The sequence below is a fragment of the Echiichthys vipera genome (genome assembly GCF_963691815.1).
Source record: "Echiichthys vipera genome assembly, chromosome: 17".
NCBI classification, from domain to species: Eukaryota; Metazoa; Chordata; class Actinopteri; order Perciformes; family Trachinidae; genus Echiichthys; species Echiichthys vipera.
Genome location: NC_139842.1, coordinates 20616747 through 20641523, shown reverse-complemented (window position 1 = coordinate 20641523; position 24777 = coordinate 20616747). Strand labels below are relative to the sequence as shown.

The window sequence follows — 24777 nt, the reverse complement described above, 5'->3', positions numbered from 1 at the left end:
TGCATTATCTTCAGCGGCGTTGCCCTTCACGAGAAAGGAAGTGGTTAAACTTCCTGTGTACGGATGAGGCTTTGCGGACGCTATTCAATAGAACAATGCATGCAGATGAAACAAGGTTTGTACTTCTATTCAGTGTCATTTGACATATAATTTATTGGATTAAAACAGTAAAATCATCAATTTAATATTGATTTTAAAACACAGAGGCACATTTCTTGCACTTAACAAATATGTAGGTACATCAATCACCACCAGTTTCTTTTTATTTTCTTAATGTGGACAGAATAAGACTGGTGGGGCACTGCAGGTTTGGGACCAACAAGACAAGCGTCCACTTACAGAGAAAAGAGAAGGAAGATAAAATGATGCACAAGACCAAACAGGACAACACACAACAGGACAAAATGGAGTGAGACACACACAAGCTTTAAAAAACACATATTACACTGAACACATTATGGAAATGATCCACTTGAAGAAGTCCAGGTTTGAATTTGAATTAGCCTGGTTAGAGACAGGGGGGAGGGACACAAAGACACAGAATCAGGAAACGATTGATGAATTTGATTGGTTGCTGACAAACACAACACCGTAACAGAATTCACGTCATGCAGTAATGAAATCACACGATTTTAATAGCTTTAGGATATTTTGACTGCTTCTTCATGCACCAAATGAAAACCTTCCCTCCGTTCTCACCTTTGTATCCATTTCCAAGAGCCCCGTTTCCTGTGCCATATTTGCCGGCTTGCTCTCCTGTGAAAGGAGACGTGAAATGTGCTCAGAAGAGGAAACTGCAGCAGCACGAAAAATAAATTCAACAGGCAAGTTAAACCCTGCATTTAATGGGTTTTGCACTTGTATTAGAGGACTCAGCCAACTCCACCACCATGCAGGCCCTCTTTACCCTTGAGTGGAAAATAATCCATAATGCATGCAGTTGTACTTTTGGCGTGACAGCAATTTAAGTAAAAATACATGTTCAGAGCATGTAAAAAAAGAACAATTAAGAGTACAAAGTTCATTTTCCTACCTAGTGGTACTTTGTTTTTGTTTTTTTTGTGTTTGTGTGTGTGATATTTAGACCTGAAAGCTATTTCGTAGCACAGTGAAATGTGCAGCACGGTAATATTGTGCAAGAAGACATGCCTAATAAGGTCACCAGGAACAGCAAAGCGAGTGGAAATTGATCATAAATGAGGAAGTCTGGGGGGTTTCTTGCTTACCCAAGGCATCTTGAGTTGCTCCCAGCTGTGCACCGTAACCTTATCAACACACAGGAAGAGAAGTCACATTTTTAAAACACACAGGAGTGCATTTATCTTGTGCTTTTTAAACTTCAGCAGTAGCTGGAGAAATGAGTGGCGCTAAAGGTTGTACTTAAAAATTTAAAACCTCAATTATGCAAGGCGTACAGATACTAAAAATACTTATTACTTTCATGCTCATGCAGCTACTACTGTGAACTGCGATGTGATGTACTGGTGTAACGACAGGAGTCCCTTTTCATTGTGCAAACGGATGTGTTTCTGGGTGTGTTTTGTTTTTAGGGGTGGGGGGGTTGAGAAAATGCATGAAAATTCACCTGTTTGCTGAGGTCCATATCCTGCTCCAGCTCCTGAAACAACACAATTCATGGAGATACTTGGACTTCAATAGGGGTTACAACGATGAGTAATAAATATATATATATATATATATATATTGTACACATAAAGACACAAACTCGCTGCTGTCTGGCCCGTAATGCAAAGACAGAGACGGGCATCTGATATACTCATGAAAACTGAAAATGACTCCTTTCCTTATTGTTTGAGTTCTTTCTCCATTATCTGTTTGACTGAGGGTTTTTACCTCAGTGGGCTTTTCACACCTCGCTGCATCACAGGAACAACCAAACAGTTTTCTTTTTTCCCATCCAACAGCTTCTCACACTATAGCTCTCTATCTCACACACACACACACACACACACACACACACACACACTCACTCACTCTCACCATATTTGTTGGCGGTTTTGATGCCTTCAGCCCCGAGGTTGAGCTGCTGAGCAGGATACGCGTAGCCACCATCACCTGAGGGAGTGACAGATCCGACAAGTGTTCAACTGTTCTGGTAGCTGTAGCTAAGGACACCTTCACACCTCCTTGTTTTTCATTTAGTCTGTTTCGCGTTCATATTGCATTGTTGTCAAGCGCATCAACATTGTTAAAACATTGTAAACAAACGCTGGTCTATTGGACACAATATCTGAGTGAAACTCGCCGAAACAGAAGGAGCGTTCTTGGGTTTTCTGGCTCAGATATTTTAGAGAAAGGCAAACAATATGAGCTTAGAAAGCAAGTTGTGGGGTCTTTGATTCCCTGAGTGAGACGAGTGAAATTATCATGTCCTTGTTACGCAGACGACACGCATCATTTTTTTTTAAACTTCCTTTATTTGGGTCGGGTTGCAGGACCAACGTTTTCAGGCGGACCAGAGTTCGGTTGTTTGGCCTGCACCAGACACTCCGAACCAATTATGTAATCGATTAAAAAAGGAAGTCACTATATGATTATTAATGACAGAGTGTGGAGAAGGGCTAGTATTAAATAACTATATACATCTTACTACTCTTAGCTACCATTTTTTACCCAAAAAAACCCCCAAAATGTTCTTTTTTTGTTCTTCTTTCTTGCTTTATCTCTATATTATTTCTTTTCTTTTTCTCACATGTTTGAAATAAACTCACCTAAATGCTCCAGTGTTCGGTCGAAACGGACCAAACACCTCAGGTGTGAAAGCGCCCTGACAGGATGAGGTCATCGCAGTGAAACAAGATGAGAATGTTGTTGTTTAAGTTTAGTCCTTTTAACCAGTGAGGGACCGGCTGTTGATTTTATTTCCGTTATTGTATCGTAGAGCATAAACTGACGTAACTAAATAACAACTTATAAATCTCATATAAACGATACACGCCCAAGTGTCCAGATATACGAGAATAACAAATGAGGAGGAGGCAAAAAGGGGTAGTCCATCATTAAGTGTATCTTTATGCTTACACCAGGCACTGTGTTTAAATCATCATCTGTTTATTCAAGTTTTTTATAGTCGGTTTAACTTGTTATATATCGTTAGTTTAAAGCTGCAGAGGGCCAGTCTGGCAGATCGAGTTGACTAACTCAAATTTCGAATGTTTACAACCCCCTCGCCCCTCCGCCTCTACCAAAGAGCTCCTCCGCTCCCTCTCATCGAGTGCTCGTCAGTGCACCAAATTCCTGTCGATAAAAGTATGGAGTACATGCTACATGGAGGTAGTCTGGCTAACTTACTCATAGATAGCAACTGCTGACGTAATTTAGCGTATGCCTAGCTTGAGATGGTGCCTGTGATTTTGTAACATGAGCGCGAGGGGGGGGGGGTCAGTGCCGTGTGCAAGAACTGTGATCTGAGCTGAGTGGACAGGATGATACGGGCATGGTGGATTTTTGCAAAGCAAACAACAGACTCTAGATGCTCATAGAGGCGCGTTTTTTCTCTTCTAACACCGGGTGATTTACAGTATGTTGTTGTTCTATCGGAGCATAGTGTCGGTTTCAGCGAATATGATCAAACAAATGTTGCAGACTGCGACTTTAATCAGTAGAAAAACAAAAGTCTAAAAAAACTTTAATTTGCTGTTGTGTACATGTTTCCCAAATTGTCAAACTATTCCATAACTTATTATAATGAGTGCAGTTGCAGCTCTTACCCTCCAGTCCGGTAGGAATCACTGGAGCATTACCATAAGGAACCTGAGCAGCTCCTGCAGGGAGAGGAATCAGATGGACAAACTGAACTCACGTCACTTGTCTCTTTTCACCCTTTCACCGCCACATGCTAGGGCTATAAACCACCTCTGTGCGGTCCACCAGTTCAGGTCTGACTCATGCATGGAAACCCACTTCGACAGAAGTCTGACTAATAGTGTGACAGAAGGATGAGGTCATGTCAGCACGACTCACCGTATTTGCCAGCAGCTGAGTCCAGTCCTGCACCGAGAGCTCCTGAAACGAGACGAGAGGGGTTTCAGAGACAAATGTCGCCGGAAGATATATTAACAGAGAGCTTTTATTGGTTGTTTCCCTCCAGCTTGATACGATTTCTCAAAAAAGTAAAAAGATTTTGACTGTAATGTGGTCGACAGATGTTAATAGCTGTAGCTTTTATGCTGCATTTGTGTTCAGACTGGAACGAGTTTCACTTTAAGTTATATAAAAAGGAACATAGAGCGTCATATCTGATGCTGCTCCATCCTTAAATCTCTTACCGTACGCCCCCTGGACCTGTCCAGCGTAGCCTCCTGTACTGAGGGCTGGATGGATCAGAAAAACATAAACATGCAGGTGAGACACTGTTCATCCATTAACTCAGTGGTTCTCAACCTTTTTTCGTGTGAAGGACCTTGAAACTGATATGCAGAAGGTTAGATTTTGCTTCAGGGTTTTTTGTCTGGAAAGATTTTAGTTGTTAGATATGATTAAAAGCAGAATTTGATAGATGTCAAGTAGGGCTGCTGGACTGGTTGTTTTTGACTGAAATTGCTTTGAGGGTTAGTACCAGTAGAAAACTGCCCTTTAAAATGTAACTATCATGCTTTAAATGGTGTTTTTCTGTTTAGTTCACTCTTCAATTAGTTCAATAAAAAAATGTTAATAAGTTCAGTATAATTTAGCAGTATACTGAAACCTACAGAAACGCAGAACTTAGTACACTTAGACATATTTTTATCCCGACAACAATGTTCAAGAACCTGTGAATATTCTCATTTGTCCAGGTCATCGTTATCCTCAAAACAATTTCAGTCAAAAGCAACTGGACTGGTTGTTTGTCTAGGAAGACATTTCACCTCTCATCCATGTACGCATCTGACCAGGCTGGGACCAGAGGTGAAACTGGGACTGGTCTCAGCCTGGCGACTTGTGATAACGTTCAAGAACGTTATCACAAGTTGCATGTTCTCCTCATGTCGTGCAGCCCTATTGTCGACTACAGTTAAAGAGATAACGGTGAAACTTCTTGTCACCGTTTTGACTCTTACTCACATTGGGATCATTGCGTAATAGTAAAAATAATGAACTATTCTTTGTTTTTCTGGGGACATCCTGGTTGAGAACCACTGCATTAACTGATTCAAACCTTTAAACTAAACAATGTGAAATGTATCTACAAGAGCAGGAAGTCAGAAACCACCAGATTTAACTGGTCGGCTTCTATAAATAAGAGACAATAGCTACACCCAGTGGATAAAATACCCAACTGGACAAACGCGGCCTCTTATTTTTTTTTTCTTTTCAGGTTAAAGCATCTACTGGTTTTAGGTTTGAGCAGGTTATAACTCCGCAAAGATTGTTACCTTCACGCTTTCCTGTTTTGTACTCAGCACCATCAGCTAACTCTGAAGGGTAACCAAGCCCTGAAACATAGTCCTAAATATTAGCATTACAGTTATAGCTGTAAGCTAATGACTGTTTAAGTAGTTCTCCTTAAAGGGGCAGTGTGTAGGATTCAGGGGGATCTATTGGCAGAAATGGAATATATTATATGTTTTCATTGATGTATAATAATCATCTAAAACTAGGGCCAAAAAAGACCGAACCACAGCAGCACTTTTGGGCCTGAGCTCATTCAAAACCAGAATTTAACTGCTTTTTTATCCCTGTGAGTAAGTTGAATAGATATCCAGGAGAAGGCTGTCAGACACAGCTCATACATTACGCATGATATGACATAGTCAATAAGGTCGGTGTAAAAAAACAACTGGATCCAAGCCCGGGGGAATCTTGAGAAATTAAAGCCCAGCCAGTCCGAACTCAGCGGGTCAGGCCCAGTCGGATTTGGACAAAGAATCAAAGCTCTACCCGAAACTAAGAATAGTGTTTTTTTTATCTTAGAATGAGCCGTTCACACCTGCTCGAGCCCGCCACGTTGCACCGCCATGTTTCTACAGTAGTGCAGAACAGACAAACCAAACACTGGCGTTTTTGTTTTTCCTAGAGCCAGACCGGTATATTGATATTGGCCTATCATATCGGTATCAACGTATGCTTTTTATTACCAAAACTTTTTTTACAGAACATAAAACAATGGGTGGAAATGGTGTCATAGATATTGATTATATTTATTCTTTATTTATATCGACTGATCTGAACATACAGTACAATTTAGCTAACGTAACTGTATCACCAGTCGGACCCCGTTTGCTGGTACTATCTCTATCCGGAAGGATCCGGTCTGCCGCAGTTTCCGGTCTTTTTGTGTTGCTTTTAATTAATATACACACTTCTAAGAATCTACAAGTGAAATTTCATATTTGTACATGAACATTTACTTGTCAAATTATGATACGAAAGTGACCTTGATGAGAGAAAGCAGTAAGAACGTTTGGGCGACGCTCAGCATGAGCGGCTCAGGTGGTGGTTTACATTAAATATGTAAATTAAGAAGATTTTACAGTGTATGGATAATTTGACAGCACTGATGTTAATGTGGACGACCAGCAGCTCCCAGTGTTTATGGCGAGGAGATCGGGGCATCCGACAAGAGCCGAGAGGAGCACACGGCTAATTCACCGCATCCCTTTGACCACTCTTGTTAACACAAAGATAAGTTAGGCCGATAAAACGATATTTGGTTACAAAGAAAATAAGTTAGACTTTAGTTTAATTCAAAACATTACACCATCATTTATATTCGTAGGTTATTCTTTTTTTTCAGCCTAGTTTTTACACAACCTGAAGGCCACCGTAGAATCTTAGCGTTAGATGCCACTGAATCCTGCACACTGCTCATTTAACCTTCCGTCTTTTTTCTTTAAATGACACTCACCGGCCCCGTGACCATCACCGTGACCATTTCCATAACCTGCTGAGAGAAGGAGCTGCATGTTAAAAGATTTGAATTATTTACTTTTAAAATACATAACAAAACAAAAGTCAGTGCTGTATTTGACATTTCTAACGGAACCAAAAAGAAAAGAAATAGTGGAGAGAGTCCTCTGCATGCATGTCAAATAGCCAACATGTAGACCTGTAAGCTTCTGCGCCGACATCTCAGAGAAACAACAAAGAAAGTCACCAAACACAAAGGATCCGCGTGTTATCGCTCCTGTCAGTGAACGGCTTTGATGCAGATTCACTCTGACACCAAACAGAATGAAGAAGGATCCTCCGTCATTGCAGGCAGACAATTCACATTCCAAGGATAAAGTTGTTGTTTTTTTATGTTTAAATTGTCTCGATATATATTCTGTTCTCAGTGCCTGTACTGATGAGTTTCCACTCACCGTAGCCATTGCCTGCCATAGCACCCAGGTATCCTGTTGCTCCTTCACCATAGCCTGTGATGACACACATTAAAAACATTTTAAATGAGACGCACACACATGCAGATAACACGGTATATGCAGAAATCCCAAGGTTATATTTAAGACCTTTTAGGACCCCTTTTAAGACCCTTTCCAGACATTTTAAGACCTCACCCTTCAAGTACTAATTTAAATTTACGATACATTGATTGTATGATAGCTAGGCATTTTACACCCGGGCGAAAAGGGATCTTAGTGAGCGAGCACGCCAAAGGTTGATCTTTCAGATGATGTCAAAACCAGCAGGATTCCATTAAATAAACTACACAGAATCACACTACGCACCCACGCAATTATTTGATTCACGCAGACTTAAGCTACAACATGTAATACCTCTCAAAATGGGGTTTAAGACTTTCTAAGACTTTTGAAGGGACGTAATTATTTCTCTTTTAATAATTATAGATGCCGCAGACACCCTGTTAAAAGAGAAGTAGGAAACATGGAAAGAAAAAAGGTTAATAAAAAGAATAGACATCCACTGTATATCCAACAGTTTGGATTTGACTAAAATGGTTTGTGAGAAATGAAAGAAAGATACTGAAGCAGCTTCTCAGTATCTCATAAGACTCACAAGCAAATGATACGTTTACAAGGCAAAGTAGGAGTAACAGCTGGTTTTCTGCTGACACACCATCTACTGTACTGTGCGTCCTCGGCTCCATTCAGATTACATTAAAAATGCAGGTGGAGAAGAATCCTTGTTCTCTCGAGTCCGTTTTCACTGTCATCAGACAACTTCTACATTTGCATAAGGTCATTAGGGCCGTGGAAGAGTGCCACAGTCGGTAGTCGGTCAGTGTTGGGCCATCGGTACCCTTCTGTCACCCTAGTTTCAGCTGATTGAGCGTGCTGAATTGGCGGTGGAGCCCGTTGGTGAGAGAAATCACTTTGATAGACTGTTCATCTTCAAGTCAAGAGATCGAAAACAAACTCCGTCCTGTCAGTCTTCCAGTTTCTGTTTTTTTAAAGATGAATACAGACTAAAGGCTCATTTATGCTCTACGATAGATACACATACGGATGCCCATACTCTGTGTACATTTCGTCCGTATTCCTGCACGTATCCTGCAACCTTGTGGGAACAGAACGATACGGACCCTAACCCAAACGTTGCAGTACCACAGGAAATCGCTGGGGGAGTGTCGGACACTGTACAAAAAAAAAGTGTCATGAATATCAGGAGCGAGGAAGTCATCAAAAGCCCCAACGGACATCCTTGAAATACTGAAAGTGACATCCGTCGTCAATTTCTCCTTGTCCACTTTCCGGGACAACGACGCTGCCTGCCATTTTGCCTCCTTCTCTATCTGGCTGTTCAGTTGTGATGTAACATCCTTTCAAAATATAATTTCAGGGTCCAAGTCATTCAGAGCCTCGTATTTCTACAACGCTGCAGTGCCGTTGTTTTAACAGATCTGAGTTTTTAAAAAACAACGTAATTGTCATTTTACCTCTTTCTTATCGATGAAAAAAATGTATAACTGATGAAAGAGGTGATCGTAATTGTTCACATGTTGGGCCATTGTTGTCTGTTTTGGTTCAATGGAGTGTTTGGACCCGGAAGTCGTATTTTGAAAGGGTATTACGTCAGACTGAACAGCCGGATTTACGAAGATGAATGATGTACGTAACTTTTTTGCCGACTTGAGGCAACCCAACAGTTGACCTTTTGTCGCAACTAGTTCTTTGATGACGTTTAGTGTCTCTGGGGGCCTAAAAAAAATCAAAAGTCAGAGTACAAACTGAGATTGAAAAGGCCTCAGAAAGGAAACATATGGTTAAATTATTACACAGCCTCACCTAGGGGATGACCACCCTGTCCAAGAGCAGCAGCAGCTGAAATTTGTTTATGAGAGAGAGAGAGAGAGAGAGCGAGAGAGAGAGAGAGAGAGAGAGAGAGAGAGAGAGAGAGAGAGAGAAAGAGGTTACAACCTGATGCAAACGGTAATAAATGTGAGCTTTAAATTACAACAAAGAAAGAAAAAATGAATGAACATGTACCTCCGAGTTTGCCAGCTGCACCACCCAAGTATGCACCCTGTCCCAAACCTGTGGGCAGTGCACGGGAACCCTTTACTACAGATAGTGTACATCAGCATCTCTATACATTGTGTGTCAGCGCCCAACATTACCTGCTCCGTAGCCTCCAGCACCCAGGCCTGCTCCCAGATAGTTTCCAGCTCCACCAAGATAACCTGAGGAGGAAGTCAACACGGGCTCAGCAAAGTCACCTGGGATTTATCTGTGGGCTGATGTCTTTGATTTAAACATGAGGGTTAACATTTATAGAGAACGAACATGAGTATCAATCTCTCAGTAGTGCTTTTGGTTGAGACATAACATCCCGCCTCATTCACTTGTTCCATATACAGAAGACACAGAGGCTGCTGTTAATGGAGAGTCGGACATGTGCAGCTGACAGTGGAACAAAAAAACGAAACAAACACAATAGATTTCAACATGTTTGACAAGGATGGATGGTTTTTTTTTTGCATCCCCTAGACACTTTCCTGGACTGAATCCCCCAAAAACCACAAAACCAGGTGCTGAATCTTCTTTTAGCATCTGTTTGTAACGTCTTCTCTGTGGGTCATACACTTATTCTTCTTGTTTTACATATCGTCTCGTCTACTATATCTCCTTCTTTACCTTTCTATCTGTAAACTTGGTTCTGAAAAGTGGTTAATAACTAAAAATAAAGACACATAACATTAAGACACAGAGGAGGTATTGCTTACAGCAGAAATAAAAACTTCTAGTCTGGCGGAAATCCAGAATAATAAGAAAAAAGCCATCAGTGCAGAGTGAAGCGTGTCTCCGGTCTGATCTACCAGAGAACGGGCAGCACTGTGGACAGCTCCGGGGGCTACATCACTGACGGCCTGGTCTCACTACAACACAATGGCTGTTTTAAGAGCCACAGACTTCACCTGAGAGCTAATTTCTTTTCTTTTAAAAGCATTTGGGTCCCTGGTTAGCACCAAGCCAGGTTTTTTACCCTTAACCTAACCATGAGTTTTGTTTTCAATTCACGACGTTAACCACGCCTTCCTGATGTTTAGCGATTGTAGTGGAGAATCACAGTTTGTGTGTGCCTTGCGTTGACTTGAATTGAAGTGATGCCAAGCAGCCATAAGTGACGAGTCGGGTCGTAGAAATGCAGTTTAACATGCACCAACCATCATAATATAATTGGTGTGATGTGAAGGTAAAGCGATAAACCAACACTGACTTTGAGAACTCCTATCTAAACCTCTTTGTCCTGCAGACTACATCAGTGATTAAGAGACCATCACCTGAATCAACCATCGGTAAAAATGAACCTTTTAAATGTATTAGTGAACACTACAAAACCTCCACAAACAAATGTACCAAGGACAATAGAAAGGAGGGTCCAACCACTCTATGTCCCATGTGAAACTGTTATAAGTAAGGTCTTGGATGAAGCCAAAATAAAAACAATGCCTGGAAAATACATATGTAGAAGGTATATTAAATTGTGTTCCTTAGTTTCATACACAAACAGAGATCACAAAACCAAACAGATTACTAATTCCAGCACTCACACAGAAGCCACACCCATCCTTTGACCGTGAAGCATTCAAATCTTACAGCAGAAAAAGAAAATGCTCACTCTTAATTAAATTGCCCAGATCTTCCTAAGTCATATCTGATTAAACACAGACATGCTTTAGTCCAGAAGGTGTCGGGGGCAGCCCTTAAAGCTCTTTGCCATCTACCAAACATGCCAGAAGAAGAGACTTTAGGTTTAGGATAAAAAATGATTACGCTAGATGGCTAACAACTAACAAAAACTAGCACAAACACATGGAGAGGCTGCGTAACAATACACGCATTATGTTTTTTGGTTGCATTTATGTGTTTTTTTAAGACACAGGAAGTGACTAAGTAGGGTGATTATTAAGACCTTTGCTAACCTGCAGATGACTCAACTCTTAACAATGTGCAAAATGAGGAATTATTAGTTATTCTAACACTGATTAGCTCGGGGCGGTACGGTGAAGGCATTAAAACGTCTTTTTTAACCACTAATACTGCTGAAAATAACAGCAAACCTCTGCAGCAGAATGAGAAGAGTCCCTACACACAAAACAAAGCACCAATGGGCTCCTTCCTTTGGGATTGACTTTGGCAATCTAATTGAATGGACTTTACTATGAGAGGAGCTGGTACAGGGTCAGTAGGTAAGTCTTCAAAACACTCTTGTAATAAACTCCGGTTCACTAACTACGTTGTTGGTGCTTTATTTTCTCTTCACATGCTGCTGCAGAGGTTTGCTGTTATTTTCAGCAGTATAAGTGGTCAAAAAAGACCTTTGAATGCCTTCACCGTACTGCCCCGAGCTAATCAGTGTTAGCCACATCCAGCTGTTAGCGACTCTTCTGGATTTCTCTGTTAATAGTTCATACACAAAAAACTGTCTTGACGGCTTATTTGATCTATGTAAGTCTCTAAAAAGACCATGGGATGATTTTGCTCGCCGGAAATAAACTCTAAGGTCAGATTAGCAACTTGAGACGCAAGAATGGAGTGGAAGTTGAGAGATGGGGTCCCTATAAATCGATATCTGCACATAAATGAAGACATGTAATAACAAAAAGCTAATTAAAAGTTAAATCGTCATCTGATGAAATCCCATGGGTTCTGTTTACCTCTACAAAACCAAAGCCAGCTCAAACGTAATTGGTCAATGCTACTCTACTTACAAATATGCAGAGTCTTTTTTTTATCAAGATTCGATTTTTTAGGGACTTTCCAAAGAAAACAAGCACCTGAAACAATGGTGTTACTTTGTAAATCAAGAAAACATTTTGGTGGAAAATACAGTGTAGATCTCAAGAATGCACAAAAAGACATTATGATGGTGTAGAAAGACAAAGCTTTGCTCTTACTTGTTGCCTGGGTATTCCTCCCAGTCTGTCCTGGGATACTGAGCGCTTTTGACTCTTTGGCATCACGTTCAGCAAGGGGAAGGTGTTTTGATTTCTGACCATCAGCAGTAAAGCTTTTAGCTTCCTGCCCTTCTACTGAGGCGATGCCTAAACTCTGGGTTCCACCTGCACCTGGGATCACTTGAAGATTTAGAGAATCATAACTATGATTTTCTACAGCAACAGTCCCACGGATTCTAGGTCCACTTTTTTCTTTAGCCACAAGCCCCAGGTCTCTGACACCCTGCCCGTCTGCTACAGAAGGTAAATAGCCTCTGGCTCCCTGGCCTTGTGGGAGAGAGAACACATTGCTTCTGCCGTCTTCAGTTTGTGAAAGAGGTTGTTGATAGGCTCTTTCTCCTTGTGCTTGTAGAGTTGCATGTTCAAGAGGTTTGCCGTCCTTCCCAACATGAGGCTGGATCCCTAGACCTTGAGTTCTCTGTGTTTCTGAACCCAAATGCTCATGGCGATTGATTCCCAACACATCCGACAAATCGCGAATGGATCCGCAGTTTGGTCGCTGATTTTGTTGGATGGATGGATCGTAGTCCCGTGCACTTTGTACCTGAGCAGAAGCAGAGCCCAGACTTCTGATGTGGTCTTTATTAAGTGGAAGTTGCTGTCTTACACCTCCAGCAGCCAGTGCGGCTCCGTGGTTTGCTGCAACCTGTCTTTCTAAGAGCGTAGGCTCCATACTTTCTCCTCTTTGTGCTTGTGAAACAGCCAGACCAAGACCTTTATTCGGTTTATCATGGTGGGCCATAGGTCCAAGAGTTCTGTCTCCGTACGAAGGACCAAGTCCTTTGCCCTTTTCTCTCTTCAGATCTTGGAGAGCTTGGCCCAGATTGGCCATGTGAGGTCCACCCAAATCTGCTGCAGACGCACCTGGCAGAGAAATATCATCATGCAATCACGACGTCTTGGTGGTTCAGAGATAACAGTGTTTCTTTGAGGGTCTGAAGCGGCCAGTGGCAAAAGTATTTACTGTACTGTTTTCAATTGATGTGTGTATCAGAGCATCCAATGCAATATAACACATCATCCATAGAGTAATCAGTACTCAAATGGAGTTAATTGAAGACCAAGCTCAAGACAAAATCCATTATGGCCTGAAATCAGTCCAGTTACAAAGGACAGAATCATCATCGCCATAATTAGGACATGAGAAAACACAGAACTGAAGACACACGTTGGAAGAACACTCATGGTGCTTCTCTTTGAGTCAGAGCATGACATCAACACATGGCAACAAAATGTTGCCACCCAAGTTTGTTGAAATGCCATAAAGTGCATCAGTTTTACAGCACAAGACAAAGACGCCACCCGACTCACAAGCATCAGCATGTGATAAAGACAACTGACAAACAGAGTTTAGTGAAACACTGACGGGACACGAAAGCAGAAAACTACAGTACAGAGTTGTAATTGTGAAAAATATTTCCATCAGATCATGAAACTATAAAAAGGTTTGCATGCATATTATCACCTAATTACCAGAATGAGGTAACATATTATCAATATCACATCTACCAATAACCCGATATCCCCTACGAATGTGCTCAAATAACCAAAAATAAATTAGCTAAATTCTAGGTAAGACACTGCAAAAAAATTATTAAAAGCTTAAAGGGATAGTTCAGATTTTTGAAGTGTGGTTGCATGAGGTTCTTGTCCACAGTCAGTGTGTTACCTACAGTAGATGATGGTCGACAAACCCCCAGTTTGGAGGGGTAGACAGGAGAACAGACACAGATGTTAAGAAATATACTGTTATATACCCACTTCCTGTCTGTCCTGTCTAATAAAAGGCTTGAAAAACTGCCAAAAATCTTTAAAAAGAAGCTAAACTTTTTTGTGTGTGTTTTTACAGTTTTACTTTGCCATCAAACAGCAGGGGTGGGGAACCGAAGCTGTTATACCCTCCTTTGCTCTCTTCAAAACCACCAGACTCCTTTGACAAAAACATTGATTTTACCTTGCAGTTTGGAGTCGTGCAAAAACACAAACAAACTGTCCGATCAAGGCAGCAAAACACCTGCAGCTCCTGGGTTCTGCGGGGTAAAAATTACTTTTTTTTTTGTCAATGGAGTCTGGTGGCTTTGACGAGAGCATAGATAATGGCTTCAGTTTCCTGTCTAAAAGGGCTGTCTAATGGCAAGATGACACAGTGAAAATATTCTAAATATGGTGTACATTTAAACTGATATTGATGGATTTTTAGGTGGGACTGTTGTTTAGGTTGCTTACATACATTTAGCTACTATAACATGTAGGTAATCATGCCTGTTTCTCCAAACTGGGGGCGTGGTGACCGCCACCTAATGTAGGTAACACACTGACTTATAGATAAGTACTCATTCAACCAAACTTTAAAAAATGTGAACTACAACTTTATCAAAATTATCACCTTAATGTTATTTTAATGAAGTTGTTAGTGTTTATTAAGTTTGCATAACCTATATTCCAGCTGCCCTTTCAGCTCTTGTGAACCACAACGCTAAGTGCTCCACAGACATCAACTCTCAGACTTTTAAAACGTGGTAATGAGAGCACGGGAACTCATGCAACATGCAACACTGACAGACAAACACAGTCAGACATCAGCTCTGTAACAGGCTGGTGATAATGGTACAGGAGATAGACGTGGTTTCATGCAAACAAAAGTTAGCATGAACTCGACAAGACACACCGATTTCACAGAGATCAGAGACAAATACGACACAGAACAAACACAAACACCGCAGGTTGCTGTGGTGAAGGTTTTACCCGGTTTGTGTTGCAGACCCTTCTCTCCAGTGGGATACCCAAGTCCAAGTCCTAATGATAGCAGATAGGGGAACTGTAAATGACTTCAACTCAACATGCTGACTGACAGAGAGACCCGCCACTACAACCAGGCAGGCCGAGAGTCTTTACGCTTGTTTGCAAAGATGAGCATCTCTGTAACGGTGGAATAAAGGCCCTCAGTTCATTCGATTCAAATGCTTATATTAAAGAAAGATGTTGGTTTTGCAAGACTACCCATCTACCTTCGAATGTGACAAACAATCTGATTACCACATCCTCTTCTGTGCATCTTGTGAACCTGTTTTTTATCCATAACTGACAGCATAAGTGTGTTTGTTGCAGGAACGACAGTGTATGAAGAAAAAACAAAACCCTCCAGCATAAACATCTGAGCAGACTTGAAGAAGTAATGGCTTCTGAAGAAAGACCTGATTCATCACTTACCATGTCGGGCTCCAGGATAGCCCATGCCGGCTAAAGCCCCATATCCTGGCAAGAAAACAAAAAGCCAAGTTCAGAGGACACGGAGCAAATCTGTAACTCTGACAGGCACTCAGATTACATCACTAGTGCCCAGGGTTTTTTATGTTTTAGAGGGACGGATCATTTATTTGCCAAGATGCAATCTGTCCCTTACATCATGTCCACAGACAATAACAGAGTGCCACTTAGTGGGGATTTATCAAACAAACAGGCAGATGGTTTAGACTCTAATTCGGGCAAACAACGTAAAGAAATATCTAATGACATACCTGGTACAGTTCCAAGGCCAGCGCCATAGACTGAAAAGCACAGAAACAGTTTTATTTACAAAGATTTCTACAGATTTAACCCAACAACCAATCTACACATACTGGGGTTAAGTGTGCTGATTCAAAACCAATATCTAAATATTATATATATAACACATGTCTTTATAGGGTGTCTACCGGTATCAGACAATTCAATTAAATGCCTTTTAAGACATTTTCAAGATCATTTTAAACCAAATTTCTGAACAAATCATCTTTTTCTTGTTCAAGCACTGCAGAAAATGATATTTGTGGTCCCATACAGAGGTAAGATTATAGGGATATGGTGATAGAGTGAGTTAGATTAAAGTATAAAGTAAAAAAAAAAAAAAGACATTATGAGGTATGTCTAAAGATTTGTAATGACTCATTTTGACAAAAATAAATTAAACGATAGATAAATTAATTTAGAGAAAATGCTTGTGGATATTTAGGCCAAGTGCATTCAGATTTAAAGCTATTTAATGACTTTTAAGGCCTAATATTTATAAAACAGACATTTTAAGGACATGCAGACACCCCTGAATATATGTCAGTCTTACCACGTCTCCCTCCCTGGCCCAAACCCAGTCCCAGTCCATTTGTGAGTCCAGTCCCCAACATCCCTGTGCCCAGAGCGGCACCTGCAATAAAATAAAAAGAACTTATCTTATCTCATCTCATCTTCAAACGCTTATCTGGGGTCGGGTCGCGGGGGCAGCAGCTTTAGCAGGTGACCCCAAACTTCCCTTTCCCGGGCCACATTAACCAGCTCTAACTGGGGGATCCCGAGGCGTTCCCAGGCCAGTGTGGAGATATAATCTCTCCACCTGGTCCTGGGTCTTCCCCGAGGCCTCCTCCCAGCTGGACGTGCCTGGAACACCTCCCTAGGGAGGCGCCCAGGGTTCATCCTTACTAGATGATCCTGAACCACCTCAACTGGCTCCTTTCAACCCAGGGGAGCAGCGGCTCTACTCCGAGTTCCTCACGGATGGCTGAACTTCTCCCCCTCTCTCTAAGGGAGACTCCAGCCACCCTCCTGAGAAAACCCATTTCGGCCGCTTGTACCCGCGACCTCGTTCTTTCGGTCATGAAAAGATATTATGTTAAAAAGAAATGTTTTTCCATCTACATGGAGCAAATCATTAATCTACAACAAGAGTCAAGGGAAGATAAAAAAGTAGATGTACCATAGGCTCCCTGGGCGCCATATCCACCTTGCTTCAGGCCTGCTTTTCCTCCTATTCCAAGAGCTCTGTAACCTCCTGAAACAATCACAAAAGCACATTTCACCATGTTGTTGAACAGCAGAGTGGGCCAACAAGTGTCATTATTCAGACTGTGGATACACATACTGTTTCTCTGTATCCGGACTGGAGAGAAGAGGTATATTTCACTTTTAACCTGGAGTATGGAATTTATTTCTCGCATTATTGGGGAGAAAAATCCATAATAATCTCATCTTCAACCGCTTATCTGGGGTCGGGTCGCGGGGGCAGCAGCTTTAGCAGGGGACCCCAAACTTCCCTTTCCCGGGCCACATTAACCAGCTCTAACTGTGGGATCCCGAGGTACCCAGGCCAGTGTGGAGATATAATCTCTCCACCTGGTCCTGGGTCTTCCCCGAGGCCTCCTCCCAGCTGGACGTGCCTGGAACACCTCCTTAGGGAGGTGCCCAGGGGGCATCCTTACTAGAATTTCGTCAAATTGTTATTCAAGTGATGAGAGAAAACTAGACCTCTGCACATCCTCTTGGCTCTGTTTTCAGGAGACTTTGGCGAATCGCAGGTCGTTTCAGAGAGAGAAAGCGTTCCTTCTGGCTCAGGACAGAGAGGGAGAGCAGGAAGAGCTCTCACTCTGCTTCAAATTCTGGTGTTTTTTAGTTTGTTTTATGCATTCATTAAAAAAAGAAAAATCATGTATATGTTAGAATAATTGTACATAAAGTAATCTCATATTTACTCCAATACCTTTACATATAAACTAACCTTACTTGGTGTGTGTGTGTGTGTGTGTGTGTGTGTGTGTACAGCTAATTTGTGCAGAGTTGTTTTGCAGGTAGAAGAAATCAAATAAGCGTGACTGCTGATGAGTCACCAAAGAGGCATCTGTGCAAACCCAGAAACTGCTCATCTGTTTAAAGACAGAACATGTTTCAAGGACAAGCAACATGTGCCCCCTTTCCATTACAGCATGTAACTCATGAAGACAATGAATTGAGCAACATGTGAAGAGTTGCAGTTGTGTGCCCCCTCTCCCTCAGCTATAACTCATATTGTAACTAGGGACCACCTAAAGGAAATAAAGAGAAAGAGCTCGGCAGAGTGTGTTTCAGAGCGGTAGGAGATTGTAACTGAACGCATCTCTGTCCGTTCTCCTTGCAAGTAAAATAACTCCTGTCTTTCTCTCTTTTGTTATGTTTTGGATGTTCGAGGTTGTTTGAACCTGACAGTATATTTTGTATTTGTATGTTACCTAAACATCCTCCATCCATCCAACCGTCGTTGGCTACATCATATATGTAGGTGTGTGACATATTTTTGCCCTCCCTCTGAGAAGTTCTACAGGTTTACAGAAGCTGCAGCCTGCATTATATATGAAGACTTGTTCTTACCAGCACCAAGCTGAGCCCCTGCGTAACGTCCCACTGAGATTTAAAAAAAAAGAAAAATTACTCATCTGAAGTGAAAGCAGTAAGACAAAGCTTTGTGCAGGACGTTGAACAGAATGTTAAACCTACTTCCAGTCTTCATTGCTTTGGTGCCATATCGGCTCCCCAGTGCTCCAAGGGCACCCGTAGCTGAGACAAAGAAGGAAACGGTTGATTAAATGTCCATTTAGTGTCTGTTAGCTGTGTATTAGCTCTAAACTGAAGCATGAAAGTCTTGGAAAAATCCTATATCAGTTAGGCCCTTATGTTAAGCTACAGCACAGCTAAGACAGTTTTGTCAAACTTAAAAATCAGTTAGTGAAGGTGCAAATAATGTGTCACTATTATTTACATGTACACATATTTGTACTAACTGTTTATGCATGCAAAGAAAACCACTGACCTCCAGGTTTCACTCCAATACCAACACCTGACGAAAATCAAAACACAGACAAGAAAAGAAGAGACAACATTTAAAGAATAATTAGTAAATAATATTAATATGACCTGGCCTATGGTATAGACTGTATATACATCTCATCTTATCTCATCTCATCTTCAGCCTCTTATCCGGGGTCGGGTCGCGGGGCAGCAGCTTTAGCAGGGGACCCCAAACTTCCCTTTCCCGGGCCACATTAACCAGCTCTAACTGGGGGATCCTGAGGCGTTCCCAGGCCAGTGTGGAGATATAATCTCTCCACCTAGTCCTGGGTCTTCCCCGAGGCCTCCTCCCAGCTGGACGAGCCTGGAACACCTCCCTAGGGAGGCGCCCAGGGGGCATCCTAGATGATCCTGAACCACCTCAACTGGCTCCTTCAACGCAAAGGAGCCGTGGCTCTACTCCGAGTTCCTCACGGATGGCTGAACTTCTCATCCATAGACTGTATATACATTCATAAACTTTATATCTACAGTCTAGCTTCTATGGCGACAACCTAACCCTGAAACACTCACTAACCCAAAACAGACCTTCAAAAGTCATAAATGATATGGAAAACTACGTTCAAAGTTTTTTCAGATGAATTAAAAACACACATACATGCTTGGAGAACTTAAAAACAATTAAAATAAATCTTTGGGACTTACCTCTGGCTGGCAGCACTCTACCCCAGGACACACTTTGAGGTCTAACCCCTGAAGTTGATTAAAAAAGACAAAAAAATGTGTTAAATTATTCAAACAGGAAGCTCATACAGAATACTGGACCCCACCATAAAAAACATCTAATTAAATAAAAAGCACATTAAAACATTACACAGATTAGTACAAATATATGTTAAATATTTGCATCAACTATATGGAAATTGTAATAATGCATGATAAAGGGATTGGGGGTGAGCTTTTTTAAAACACTGGTGTTGGTAGGTCTAAGTCTAAAAGTTATTTATGTCTTCAAATGCTTCAATAATACATTTGTGCTGCAGGAGTTATTTCAGTCAGTGATTTAATTTTGGGTATTATTCTCAAGTGTTTACCTCCTTAAACACCATCCCCAATAAGGCGAGAACGCTTAGAGACATCACAATACTTCAAACTGCTGAGTATAACAAATGCCACCGTAGTTTTCCATGAAAACACTTGTGAATTAATTAAAAAATATAAGTGTAAAATTATTCAACGCAGCTCATGCAGCATGCAATAGACCGAAGACCTGTTTGCGCAAATAAAATAGACTAAAATTAAAAGTAAATTAAATATAAAATACTTAAAAACATTTAAAAAGATTACCAAATAATAATAATAAATGATAATGAAATATGCATGAAAAAAGTTAGGGAAAATATTCTGGTGTAAAGAGGTATTTTACATTTACATACAAGTTATTTGTATCATTATACATTTGTGCTGAAGGAGTTCATTTCTTCTTCTTTTTAAGCACTGTCCCCAATAAAGTGAATACTTTGGTTGGTTGGTTGGTTGGTTGGTTGGTAGGTAGGTAGGTAGGTAGATAGGTAGGTAGGTAGGTAGATAGGTAGGTAGGTAGGTTGGTTGGTTGGTTGGTTGGTTGGTTGGTTGGTTGGTTGGTAGGTCGGTAGGTTACTTGGTATGTAGGTAGGTTGGTAGGTTGGTAGGTAGGTAGGTAGGTATGTAGGTTACTTGGTAGGTAGGTATTTAGGTAGGTAGGTAGGTAGGTAGGTTGGTTGGTAGGTTGGTAGGTTGGTAGGTTGGTAGGTTACTTGGTAGGTAGGTAGGTAGGTAGGTAGGTAGGTTACTTGGTAGATAGGTAGGTAGGTAGGTTGGTAGGTAGGTTGGTAGGTATGTATTTAGGTAGGTAGGTTGGTCGGTAGGTAGGTAGGTAGGTAGGTAGGTAGGTAGGTAGGTAGGTAGGTAGGTAGGTAGGTAGGTAGGTAGGTTACTTGGTAGATAGGTAGGTTGGTAGGTAGGTTGGTAGGTATGTATTTAGGTAGGTAGGTTGGTCGGTAGGTAGGTAGGTTGGCAGGATGGTAGGTTACTTGGTAGATAGGTAGGTAGGTAGGTTGGTTGGTTGGTTGATTGATTGATTGATTGATTGATTGATTGATTGATTGATTGATTGATTGATTGATTTATTGATTGATTGATTTATTGATTGATTGTCTTTATTTCGAACATGTAAGCGATGAAAACAAAGTTATAATAGTAGTAGTCGATAAAGAAATTTAAAAAAAAGCAAAAAACAGACACTTTCCATTTGCTCAAAGGGGGTAGGAGGAAATAAAAAACCTATCTAGTCCTACCCCTTAGCACAGTGGTTCTCAAACTTTTTTCAGTAATGTACCCCCTTTGGAATATTTTTTCAGCCATGTACCCCCTGACAACACAAAAACAGTTTTGTTAGGTGGGAAAAAGCCTTTATAAAGCCTTTAAAATACAAAAACATTTGCAATGCTACGTTTCAACCATAAATCGTGATTGCATTTGTTTACCGCAGTTAAAATAGGAATGCTAAATATGAAATGGGGAATTAAGATCCACGCATAAGTAATATTTTTTAATGATTATATATTTTTTAGTCTCATTTACCCCCTTGCAGTACTCCAAAGTACCCCCAGGGGTACATGTATCCCCATTTGAGAAAGACTGCCTTAGCCGATCAATTTCGCCTGGATAGTTGAGATTATATTATAAACATGTCAGTGTATAAAATTATTAAAAAGCTATAATAACTATAATTACACAGATCTATCGAAAATGAATTCAAGTATGAATGATAAGAGCGATGTGAAGCTACTGAGTGTGAGAAAATGCCACCGTAGTCTTCCACTCATACTGGCCACAAGCGGAGAGAATGAACAGATCTCCATTGATGCAAACAGAGGCGACAGTGTGGCGTCCGTCTGTTCTTCTCACGATTGGTCGTCAAATTTTACTTGCCTGCGCCACCCTCTCATCGCATCCTTTGATTCGAAGAAATTAGATCATCTAAACCGCAGTGGCTCAGTCTCACAGACATGATATTTAACACGTGAGTGAGAGGGAGTCACTGCAGATCCATCACAGCCTCCCAGGTGAAATCAGACCACTTTTGACATGGAAAGCTCTTTGATGAAGGGACCACTTATGACAGCAGCCACATCTAAGTACTAATTGTATAAATGTAATGCAACCAGGCTTGAGAACAATGGACGCTTACTGTTTTTCGGCGCCATGCAGGTATGAACCATAGACTGCAGATGTGACGTCCTCTCACTGCAGAGAACATTGCATACTTCTTCTTTTTACTTCTAAGGAGGTCTGCAGCTGCTCTTATTGTTGCATCCAGTACTTATGCACAACTGGGACATACTGCTTCTTTATAAAATTGTGACTTGAACTTTGACCCTCCCCCGACACATGATAAGTGGTAAAAACACTTTGCGCCGGCCGCTCCATTAATTTACTATGGAAGAGGCGGTAGCACCCAAGGTCAGATTTGCCTCTCTGCCGCTGCGCTCAAAGTTCAAATCAGTTGACATTTGACCTTTCAAAAGTGCAACCAATGAGATAAAAGCTTTGATTCTGACGTTTATGTTTCCTAGGCAACCAGAGAGCGACATCAAGCCAGTTAGAAAGATGGAGAAAAAAACTTATTGTTTGTGTGTCCGAGTTTCCCGAACTATTTAACGTTACATTAAATCCTTTTACGATCTGGGAAGAAAACGTAATGATGGAGGTTTAGAAGCATCACACCAGGTTCGTGAATAGGAAGTTTATGAGGTTGTTACAATGCTAACGGTGATTTAGCCGTTCACTGGGTCCCTGCGCCCAACCTCGCGGTGCAGCGCAAAAAGCTTATCATGTGACGGCCCCTTATATAGAGTGGCAAAGTACCGCCCCTTCTGCTAGACCCCCACCGGACCTCTGAGAGTGGAGAAAATGAGTGGGTCTAATTGGGGATAGTTGAATTAATTGCTGGTCCCAGTCGTTATACGCCCCGAATTAGAAATATGTTACTTGTGGATTTAAATGATCATTTAAGTTTGAGCAATTGTGCAATTGTTCAGTTTAAGGCTGTAGAGAAAACACAATGAGTTCTGTTCATGGAGGGGGCGGGACTTACCAAAATACTATTAAAAATACATGCAGAAATAACCGGACTGTGATTCCCATTTTTGATCAAATCAAAAGTGTGAATTAATTTGGTTTAACTTCAACAAATACTTCAGTTTTGTAGCGATATTATCTTTTTTAACCTGATGTTTAGATCTTTGTCAACCAACAAGCTAAATTGAATGTTAATAGGCCGCACGCCACACAAAAATCCATCCATCAAATCAGATCCATGTGATCATTTCTAATTGATTATACATTAAAAATTTGATGTTTTTCAACAGGAGCACAGAAAATGTTGTTCAAGAATCTGTCAAAATAAACCTCTCAATCACTGAAGAAAAGAGTTTATCAAACTGCAATGTTAGTACGCAAGCAGAGTTCTGTCTTTCCGTATTAAATCCTCTTTTTTTTCTTACCGCCTTGCAGAGTTTGCTGAGCCAGCCAGAGAACCAGCGAGGTCTGGAGTAGAGCTCGGACCAACATGATGCAGGAGACCTGGGTACAAAAAACTGAGCAGAGACCAGCTGATGGACAGATGAACAGTCGGGTGGATAGATACTTAAAGCACCACTTCCCCCGATGTCTTATATATGGTGTTCTCCTTGATACACTCCCACTGCACAGGCCTGCCCTCTGCAAACACACACTGGTCTGATGTCTGGCCCATTTTGGTCCATTTCCATTAACTGAGAATACACACTCACACACGAAAGGGAACAGAGAATTTTGATCGAATGCTTTCTGCAACGAGTGTAAGGAAGGAAAGTGGCGACAGCAACAACAACCTCATTCTCATTCAACCTCGCTGCGTTAAAGAACGGCACAGGAAACCATTCCTACCTGCTGCCGTCAGACTCTACGACGCCTCACAGCAACGCTCAGGAAACACACTCACATCATCAAGTGACTCATTACTGAAATCTACCACTGTCATTAAAAAAGCACCTTTCTCTCTTCCTCTTGCACCTAAAATCCACATAGTATATTGTAATAAAGTGTTTTAAATCTGCGATACTGTTCTCTTACTGTAGTTTATATTTTGTATTTCTGATTGTTTTGTACCGCTGCTACGATGACCTCATTTCCCCTCGGGGATAAATAAAGTTATCTATCTATCTATCTATCTATCCATCTATCCATCTATCTATCTATCTATCTATCTATCTATCTATCTATCTATCTATCTATCTATCTATCTATCTATCTATCTATCTATCTAAAGCAACTGGGTTAAAAACAAAAGTCCCTTCAGAAGAAGGTGCCCAAGAACAAACACCCACAACGTGTCCGTCTGACTTTTCCTGTAACTCACTGCACCGTTAACAGGCTTTCCGTACACACAAAGAGTTGAGGTTTCAGCGGTTTAAACGACGCACACGAAAGCAATGTGGGGTGAAATGCAATGAGGCGTGCTCCAGCTAAGAGACCAGTGTGGAAAATCAGGATTATAAAAAGAGAAATGTAAGGATAAACAGGGTGCGAACTACAGGGGGAGCTTGGCTCTTCTTAATAAGCTCCCCTGAAAACTGAAATTTTGACAATAAGCTATTTTTACCAAGTATTCTGTGTATTCACAGGCTGTTCTCATTCACTGTTCATACATATAACTACGGAAAGTAATGCACTTTAATTTGTGTGTATTTCTCATATTTATTGCTGTAGAAATTACGTCCAGAGCAAAGAAGGAAATCAGGTGATATAGTATTAGAGCGTTAAAA

General features: G+C 41.1%; 1 protein-coding gene across 6 annotated transcripts; it reads right to left on the bottom strand.

Moving 5' to 3' along the window:
- Positions 1 to 133: 133 nt before the first annotated feature.
- Positions 134 to 23606, bottom strand: LOC310959651 (uncharacterized protein). 6 transcript variants are annotated; one of them, XM_083931084.1, is made up of 25 exons: positions 23476 to 23606; positions 19634 to 19681; positions 18951 to 18977; positions 18638 to 18697; positions 18512 to 18544; positions 17088 to 17162; positions 16461 to 16541; positions 15880 to 15909; positions 15572 to 15616; positions 15107 to 15157; positions 12302 to 13225; positions 9521 to 9583; positions 9390 to 9437; positions 9189 to 9224; positions 7305 to 7358; positions 6848 to 6886; positions 5376 to 5435; positions 4290 to 4334; positions 3985 to 4026; positions 3732 to 3785; positions 2002 to 2076; positions 1586 to 1618; positions 1227 to 1265; positions 700 to 756; positions 134 to 504 (listed from the first exon to the last, which is right to left on the bottom strand). In XM_083931084.1, the coding sequence occupies exons 1-25, from the start codon at positions 23540 to 23542 to the stop codon at positions 500 to 502; spliced, it is 2091 nt and encodes a 696-aa protein (XP_083787210.1). In that variant the 5' UTR covers positions 23543 to 23606; the 3' UTR covers positions 134 to 499. The 6 variants fall into 6 exon arrangements, with proteins under 6 accessions (XP_083787210.1, XP_083787211.1, XP_083787212.1 ...); XM_083931085.1 differs by having other exon boundaries at positions 6848 to 6883; XM_083931086.1 differs by lacking the exon at positions 5376 to 5435.
- Between the last annotated feature and the right edge of the window lie 1171 nt (positions 23607 to 24777).